Source organism: Gracilinanus agilis, chromosome 1 (assembly GCF_016433145.1).
Source record: "Gracilinanus agilis isolate LMUSP501 chromosome 1, AgileGrace, whole genome shotgun sequence".
NCBI classification, from domain to species: Eukaryota; Metazoa; Chordata; class Mammalia; order Didelphimorphia; family Didelphidae; genus Gracilinanus; species Gracilinanus agilis.
In genome coordinates, this window is record NC_058130.1 from 18,528,792 (window position 1) to 18,538,146 (window position 9,355).

Below are 9,355 nucleotides of genomic sequence, written 5' to 3' on the forward strand. Positions count from 1 at the left end.
GGTGGAAGAGCGGTAAGGGTGGGCCATGGGGGTCAAGTGACTTGCCCAGGGTCACCCAGCTGGGAAGTGTCTGAGGCCAGATTTGAACCCAGGACCTCCCGTCTCTAGGCCTGACTCTCCATCCACTGAGCTACCCAGCTGCCCCCCAAAAAGACATTTTCTAATAGGATTGGAGTCCAGTCGATAGGACTCTTGACTATTTGAGATGAAAATAGCTTCTGAGGTGAAAGAGATCAATAGTCGTATAAAAAAGGTTGCTACGATCAAGGCTAAATTTGGTGAAAGAGAAATTTGGGCCCATCATTTCCCCCTTGATATACCATTGATTAAAGCATTTTTTAACACAAGGATACTGGAATTATCTCATGGCACTAAATATTTTTGAGAAACCCACCGAAGCTCACGGCTGCCTGTCAGATTTGTTTTGAGACTGACCGGCCTGCCATATTTTCTTGAAGCTTGGACGTCCTCGGGAGGCCGATCAGGGTATCTGTTTGATTGTTGTTGCGATCGTAGATTTGGGATTATACAAGAGCTTGGAAGTCGCGGAATCCAACCAGCTACTTTAACAGAGGAGGAAACTGAGGCCCCTGAGAGAAATCGCGCCCTTCGGTGCGTGGCTGTAGAGAGAAGTCCGTGGTGGCCGTCTGATGGGATCCTCGGTCTCGGGGGTCCTGCTCTGTTGGCCGGCTTCCTGGGCACGGCCGGCCGAGAAGGCTTCTGCACTTTCCTCTCGGCCCCGCGGCCTCAGTGGCCACCTGGCTTTTCTGTTTCTCGGGCTCCGCTGCGGGCCTTTGCATGATCACACACTTCACACAGACACACATGCAGCCCCTTCTGTCTGCTTGGCCTCCCTCCTGGGGATCTTTGTTTGGCATCTCAGCCAGGAATTTCCCAGATTACAGATCCTTAATGGGGATACCGAGGCTTTGACAGCCCACATCCCTTCCCGACAGCCTCGGGCCGCCCCGCTTCCCCAGGAGCTGGGCTGGCCTCGCTCCGGGTCTCTGGGGTTCCGGACTATTCCCTGTTATCGGTCTCTGGTTCAGAAGCCGTTTGGGGGCCATTTTCCCCGGCTCTCACCTTCGGGACGATCGAGTCGCTCGGCGCAGGGGTCCCTAGACTTTTGGTAGGGAAGTGCAAAGAGAAGTTGTATTGAATGGAAGTCTGCCAAGTGAAGCGTGTGAGCGGATCTGGGGTGGGGGCGGCTCGGGGCGCAGGAGCTCCGGGCACTCTGAACAGAGAAGGGCGGAGAAATGGTCGCCCCAACTTCTAACTCCTTGCAGTGGGCCTGAGTCTCGAGCAGGAGAGCAGCCTGGTCATGGCCTCCATCTTACTCCCTGTTGGTGGGAATGTCGGAAGCCTGCAGGGCAGAGATTGTGGGGGGAGGATGGGACGGACAGGCGGGAACCCCAACTTGGAGGCTGCGGACAATCCCAGCCTCGCCTCTTCCCAGCAGCCGGTGGAAACTGACAAAACGATTTAGAGCCTGAATGTCCTGATTTCGCGATGGCTTTGTGGTCGTCTGTGAGAAATAACATGGTGGGGACGAGTCTGTTACTGGAACGGGCTTGATGTCCTTTAAATCGCTCTTGAAGGCCTTTCCTTGAGTAATGGCTTTACCAGAAGAGCCGGGCAGATTGCATCGACTCTCTCCAGCAGTCATTTGGCAGCCTGTCTTCATTTAAGGGGATGGCTGGGGGCCCAAGGACTCAGGAACTTTGTCCTTCCTCATGGGCTCGGTCCGGGGCCCCCGTCCTGCCTCTGCCCCTGCCCTGATGCCTCCTCCATCGTGGTGGTCTCCACAGACTCCCCGACCTGTGGTCACAATATCGCCGTTGGGTAGAAGCAGGCACCGTTAATGCAGAATGAAGGCTGAAAAGAGAGGCAGGAAGAAGGCCAAAGATGTGGCTTAGTCAGCGAGCGTTTATTAACTCCCTACTGTGTACCCAGGACTGGGCCAAGTAGACAAAAGGAGGAAGTCCCTGCCCTCGGTTCATCAGTGTTTGATTTTGAAAATAATTTCTCTGGGCGGCTTTTGCTTTTGCTCCCCTTCCAGTTCTTAGTAGGAGAATCACCTCCTCTCCTTCCTCTCTCAGAAAGCAGTTCCTTGGAATAATGAATCGGAGGGAGGGAGAGAAGCATTTGAGCAAAACTAAGGCACATATGGAAAGCGCCGGACAAAAGCCAAGGGCTTCCCTGCACAGGATCCCTCCTCAAAGAAGTGGGGGGTTACCTTCTCACGTCTCCCCCTTGGGACAAAGGGCAGAAAGCTTTTATGAAGCATCTACTGTGTGTGCCATGCGGACACTGTCCTATAAAATGATCCCTGCCCGCAAGGGACTTACCCTCTCCCAGGAGAAATAACACCGATAGGCATCTAGAAACGCTTTCTAAAATCAATACAAGGTCATCCTGGTGGGAAAAGCCCTAGTAGCCAGGGGGACCAAGGAAGGCCTCAAGTAGGAGGTGGTGACTGAGCTGAGATCTGAAGGAAATTGTGGTTTTTAAGAGGTAGAATGGAGAATGGAAGGCGTTCCTAAACATGGAGCACAGCCAGGGCAAAGGCATGGCCGTGGGAAATAGAGTATTGGATGTGAGGAAGAAGAAGAGGGCCAGTTTGGCTGAACTGTAGAATGTATGCAAAGGAATAATAGACAACAAGGCTTTTAAGGTGCCTGGGTACTCTTGATTCAATGAGGCCATTCTCTCTGGCTAACCATTGGGATGGAAATTCTCTCCTTCCTCATTTTCGCCTCTTGACTTTCCTGGTTTTATTCAGATCTCTGTTAAAATCCCACCTTCTATAGGAAGCCTTCTGCAATCCCCCTAAAGGCTAGTGCTCTTCCTCTCTGGATTATCTCCAATTTATCAGACAGGGAGAAAGAGACAGACAGATGGAGAGAGACAGAGAGACAGAGAGAGACAGACAGAGAGAGAGAGAAAGAGAGAGAGAGAGAGAGAGAGAGAGAGAGAGAGAGAGAGAGAGAGAGAGAGAGAGAGAGAAAGCGAGAAAGGAGAAAGGGTTAGGGTTAGGGTTAGAGAGAGAGTTAGGGTTAGTGTTAGGGAGAGAGAGAGAGAGAGAGAGAGAGAGCACATTCTTCCCCATTAGACTAAGAGCTCCTTGAGGACATGGATTTTCTTTTGCCTTTTTCAGCATCTTCATTGCTTGGCACATAGTGGGCACTTAATAATTTCTTATCAACTGGGTGATTAACTGGGAGTCAGAACATGCAGAGGATTTTTTATCTGTTTTTCCAGTTAATTGGGAGCCATTGGAGTTTATTGAATAGTGGGAAGAGGGTAACATTGTTAGACTTGAGCTAAATGGATCTTTAATGGGTCTATGTGGGAGTCGGAGTTCTTTCCCCTGCACTGACCAGAAGGAGAATCGCAGTCCTCTTCCTGGTCTTCTGTAAACTTGTAGAGGCCAGAAGATACCTCATAATGATAGCTATCATTTATAGAATGCTTGCATAGATAATCTCATTTTATCCTCATAGTTAACCATGAAGCAGGTACTATTACCATGCCTGTTTTCCAGATGAGAAAATCGAAGACAGGGAAGTTCAAAGATTGACACATTGATATTATTATGTCCAAGATATTATTTTATTATATTAATTGTTAGATATTAAATGTCCAAGCCATGGATGGGATGGAGCCCAGGTCTTCTGTCTCCAAGTCCAGCACTCTTTCTACGCCTCTCATGTAGTTCCATCTTATACACATCCCTGTCCCCTGATCACCTAGCATAGTGTTTTGTATTATTTTCAGTTCTCATGATGTATTTTTTTAGGGCAAAATTGGGTGACTACAGCTGTGGGACGTTGCATACACTGTCACATCCGGCTGCCATCTCTGTTAATTTTACTAAACGGCTTTTCCCCTCATTTCTTTTTTATGTTACAAGGGATGGCTTGCTGGATAGGGAACAGAGGAGGAATAAATTTGGAAATTAAAATGATATAAAAATAAACGATTATTTTAGAAACACAAAAATCATTGTGTGCATGAGTAAAAATCCAGTGAGTTAGTGTTTGTGAAAAACATCATGGGGGCATCTAGGTGCTCAGTAGAGTTAGAACCAGGCCTAGAGAGGAGAGGTCCTGGGTTCAAGTCTGGCCTCAGATACTTCCTAACTGTGAACCTGGTCAAGTCATTTAATCCTCATCACCTAGCCCTTACCACTGTTCTGCCTTAAAACCAATACACAGGAGGCAGCCAGGCCTGGAGATGGGAGATCCTAGGTTCAAATCTGGCCTCAGACACTTCCCAGCTGGGTGACCCTGGGCAGGTCACTTAATCCCCATTGCCTAGCCCTTTCCACTCTTCTGCCTTGGAACCAATACACAGTATTGATTCTAAGACAGAAAATAAGGGGTTAAAAAAAGAAATGCATTAGAAAAGCAGTTCTGAAGACAGAGCGGGTCACATGTTGAAGGGAAGGGGGATTGATGGAGGACTCTAGAGTGGGAGGCAGAAAGGTGCCAATATGTGAAGAAGATCATGTGTCCTTTCTTAAGCATTCACTTGTCATCTTTGTTGTTGTCTCTCATACCAGGACTCCACTGTGGTGTGCAAGAAGAAATGCTCTCCCCCTGGAGCTTGTGCTAAGAACAGAGACTCCTGTTGTGAAGAATGCCTTGTGCGGGTGCCCCCAAAAGACGTCCGTGTGTGCAAGTTTGGGAGCAAGATCTTCCGGGTAACGTCCGTCCCAAGCATGGCTCTTGGGCTCCATTGGGATGATGGCAGCCAACTGTCCCATCTGAAACCTGTCTCGGGATTCTCCGCCTCTGTGGTCTCTTTATAGGAAGAAGCACAATTGAGAGGCAGATCAAAAGGAAAAGTTTGTCAACTATTTCCTCTTTGGCTATTCCAAACAGAAGGAGGGGCCTGTGGTCACCCCAACATCTGTGGATGCTCAGCCCTTAGGGAGCCTTCCACATGCCATGCCCCACTCTCCTCTCTTCTGTTTGGGGCCACCCTGCTTTTTTTCTGGGAGAAGAAATTGGAGATCCCTCTTCTCCTTTTCATCTGAATCTCTGAAAAAAGCACGTAGACCTTTAGAGAAAGCCAGGTGGTGTTGTGCCCTCAGATCTGATGGAATAAGTATGAACCATCTACATTTCAGGAGGGAGAAAACTCTAATGACCCAGAGGATTGGAGGACTCCTAGAAGGGCTTTGTTTTGAAGGAAGCAGGGGATTCTAGGAGGTGGAAGGGAGGAGGGAGGACAGACCAGGTAGGAGGGAAAGAACAGCCGGGGTGGAGGTGGGACATCATGCGTGAGGAGCAATTGGCAAGCCAGCGGGACTGGGAGGGAACTCAAAGGAAAATGTGGGAATGAATGTATTTTTTTGCATTAAGATTCCTAGTTAACGGTGCCTATTTTTCCTTCCTTCCTCCTGAGTCTCTGTGGCTTTGGCCCCTAGAAATCTGATCCTCTCCCCTGATTCCTTTCTCACAGCTCTGTTCCCTTGGCCTGAAGGCTTCACTGGCCCTTTGTTAAGGCTGGTTGTACACTTAGAGCTTGGCTTCCTTGCCTCTTTTTCTAAGCTGGCACTTGGGGCTGGTATCACCCTCAGTGATAGGTGGTGGTCTGCTAAGTTCCCTGGGAGAGGTCTCAGCCAGCTGCTCTTTCCTGTCTCGTAGCCCCCAGTCCCTCTCCTCCGCTGGACCTCCCACTAAGTTCCCCTTTCCCAAGTTCTTGGTTCTCAGTTCATTTGCAGAGCATCCACAATGACTGAGAGACCCAGAGCCTAAGGAATGATCCCAACTTTCCCTGATCAGGTTACAGGAGCCACTCACTTCCCTAGGCTCACTCTCATCACTCCCCTCTCGGGGGCTCTGCCCATTTTCCCTCTCCCCACCCCCAAAGACCTCCCTGAATTTACCAAGAATCCTATCACTATAGCCTTACCATAGAAACATCCTCGAAAACACCGAATTAAAGAGAAAGTTTCCACCAGCAGCAAAAGGAAGGTCATTCTCTTCCACCGTTGGCTCCTGCCAATGAACTGTCTGGGACGCTTCTTTCTCCTTCGTGTGGGTGGCTTCGTTCAACCTGGTGGTGATGACACGTTGATGTGATGGACACAGTGGTCTGAATCCAATATAGAATCTAATTCCATCACTGGTTCTGCTCAGTAATAATAAATTCCATTTAAAACAATCCCTTTGCAACTGCCAAAGTGCTTTCCTATATATCCTCTCATTAGATAGCTCTTGGACCTAAGGTTTCCTCCCTGTGGAGAACTCCTGGTATGGGAATTCTCTCCATCCACGCAGATCACAACCTAAATCCCAGGAAATCGCCTGAAGCACCTAGATTTGGTCACCCTCCGTACCAGGGTTACAAAGTGAATAGATGTCAGAGGCGAGGTTGGACTCATACGATCTTCAAGTTGAAAGGGACCTCGGTGGATATCTATTTTTGATGATATACTGATGACTTCCCACAGTACCAAATTCAAGCATAATGGGGAAATGATTAGCAAAATAAGTAAAAATACACTAGAACATAGATAATGCTGGCATGTGGTTTTCTATGTTTACAGAGATCCTTCTGTATGATTTAGTTGTCTTTTTATATTTGAGTTTATATTGCTGTCCTAGGCCACCTGAAGAAGAATCTCTGTCCCATCAGATCAGAGAAATGGGGATTCTGCCTTTGTTTGAACCCAGCACCTCCTAAGAATGTTCATTCTATTTTGAGATAGTAATAGTGATAAAGAATCCAGCACGTCTCCAGCCCAATTTTTTTTCTCGGCAATTTCCCCCCATGATTCCTAGTGTTGCTCTTTGGGGGTAATGCAGGTCTCTGACTCTCAGAATCATGGGATCATAGATGGAGAGTTAGAAGGGGTGTCAGACTCCCTTATTTGAGAGATGAGCACACTGAGGCCCTGAGAAGATAACTGAATCAACCTCTAGTTCCAGGGCTGCAAAGGATTTCTGAAGCCATCTGGTCTAACTCCCTTATTTTACAGAGGAGGAAACTGAGGTTAAGTGACTGAAAGTCATAGATCTGAAATCGGAAAGGACTCGAGAAGCCACTGAGTCCCATCAGCTCATTTATAGATGAAGAACCTGAGACTCAGGGAGGTTCCATGACTTGGCCCAGGTCATGGAGGTGGAGGAAGGATTGGAACCCAGGTCTCTTGCATCCAGAGCCAGGATTCTTTTTCACTACTGATATAACTGGATGTTATAGCCTTGGCAGAAGGAGTCAACTCCATCAGGCAGCATTAATTAGGCTAATATTAGGGGCTGGGCCCTGGGCTCCACAGATGAATCTGTCCCTGTAACTTGAAGGAAGCACATTGTGGACACAGGAAAATCCATGTTAAATATGGTCAAGATTAACCCCAAAGGCTAGGAAACCCATCCTCCATGTTTTATGTATGTCTGAGAAAAAAGAGGGGGACCAGAGTAAGGGGTGGACCCTGAGGCCCCACTTACCAGCTCCCCTTTTCCAGGGAATGGATAGAGTGTCTCCAAAGTCTCAGTGAAATTTAAAGCTTAAATAACATAAAACTATCCGTAGACTTTTGAAACATCCTGTCCTAAGCTTTAGAGGAAGGCCCGATTCTCTAAGCAAGATTTAGTGAATTGATAACTGGACTTAGGAGTAAGGAAAACCCAAGTTCAAATCTGACCTCTGACATTTACCGGCTACGAGATCCTGAGAAAGTCATTGCATGTCTGGTGCCTCAATTTTCTCTTCTGTAAAATGGGGGTGTTGGAGTAGAGGTCCTCCGAAGGCCCATCGAACCTCTAAATCTTTGATGTTGGGGAAGGACATGGCATGAGAAGGAACCACCAAGTTGGGATCTGTGCTAGTTGAGGATGTTGTTGAGTCACTTCAGTTGCGTCTGACTCTTCGTGACCGAATTTGAGGTTTTCTTGGCAGAGATACTGGAATCATTTGCCATTTCCTTCTCCGACTCATTTTACAGATGAGGAAACTGAGGCAAACAGGGCCTAGAGGATGTCCCCACACTGATGTCTCAGGTCCATTGCAGTTGTCCGTTGTGACCCAATGACTCGTGTCCTCTCACGGGATCTGACTGGCTTCTGTTTGACTTTCAGGCCCCTCTATCTCACTCCCCATCTCTGTCTTCCCACCCCACAAACCACTACACCCCCCATGCATGCAGGCATGAACAAGGCCCAGGGGCCTCTTGTGCGTGGGACAGAGCATCAGTCACTCAGTTAGTTACTCACTGGAATTGGCACAAGGAGGATCCGACAAGCTGTGAGCCAAGACGGCTCCCCAAACAGCCCTTCCTCAGAGGAAGGAACAGGTCTAGGAAATGCTTTCCAAATGAGGAGCTTGCGTGGAGGGAGGACGATGCCAGCCGTAGCTGGAGGGCCCCTGCATAGTCACCTGGCTTTGGTGGCTGCGACATTCTGAGCTCATCAGGTGTCTGCTCTGCCCCTGCCACGCACCTGAGCTGAGCTTTGTTCTCTGTGCCCCGCTGCCCTGGCTCGGCCGTGCCACGGGGGCAGCCCATCGAGGACGGACCGCTCTGCTCCCTGACATTTCCCTTACACGTCCTTGCGTGGCAGGGCCTAAATGCTTCAGTCATGTCACCAAGTGGAAAATGAGATTTTTGTAACCCTGCATGAAAATTCATGTGCGATTGGATCCCTGGACTAGGAAAAGCAAGTAAATAAACGGTGCAGAATGCAAATGTGGTCTGCTTAGACGCCAAAGAATTTGCTTTGTGCCATGGGGACAGAGACAAAGAATTTTCATCCCAAGCCTTAGTGGCTGGAGATGGCCAACTCGGAGTAATTGAGACTAAACAATGGCTTCTCTCCCCAAGGGGATGAAATCCTCCTGCGAGGAGAAATGATCCCGAGGTCCTTCTGCTGGGCCAGCTAAGTGAGTGTCTGCTGTCCCCTCTGCAGGATGGAGAGATGTGGTCCTCCGTGAACTGTACCATCTGTGCTTGTGCGAAAGGCAAGATCGAGTGTCAGAAGAAGCAGTGCATCCCCATCCACAGCTGCCCACACGTAAGTGTAAATGCCTGGTCCTGACTTTTTTATTTTTAGCTCTGGCAAAGTCTCCTCCAGCAGAAGTCCATGGGGTTGTCTAGCTTCAAACGTGGGACCAGGAAATGTTCCATGTTCTAAAAAACAGGGCAGTGTGACAAGGTGATGGGATGTCAGGGAAAGAGTTTGGTTTGGGAGTCCAAGGACCTGTGTTTGAATCTTGACTTTTCCATTTATAAGTTGTGTGTCTTAGGGGAGGATTCTTCCTTCCTTCCTTCCTTCCTTCCTTCCTTCCTTCCTTCCTTTCTTTCTTTCTTTCTTTCTTTCTTTCTTTCTTTCTTTCTTTCTTTCTT

The 9,355-nt window shown here is 48.5% G+C and overlaps 1 protein-coding gene across 1 annotated transcript in view; it reads left to right on the forward strand.

Annotated features, from left to right (window-relative positions):
- The window catches only part of BMPER (BMP binding endothelial regulator), a 275,415-nt gene that overhangs the window by 136,533 nt on the left and 129,527 nt on the right, over window positions 1–9,355 (forward strand). Inside the window, exons 8-9 of the mRNA XM_044657986.1 lie at window positions 4,565–4,705; window positions 8,919–9,023. Of these exons, the coding sequence (XP_044513921.1) occupies window positions 4,565–4,705; window positions 8,919–9,023 (246 nt within the window). The remainder of the gene's footprint in view (window positions 1–4,564; window positions 4,706–8,918; window positions 9,024–9,355) is intronic.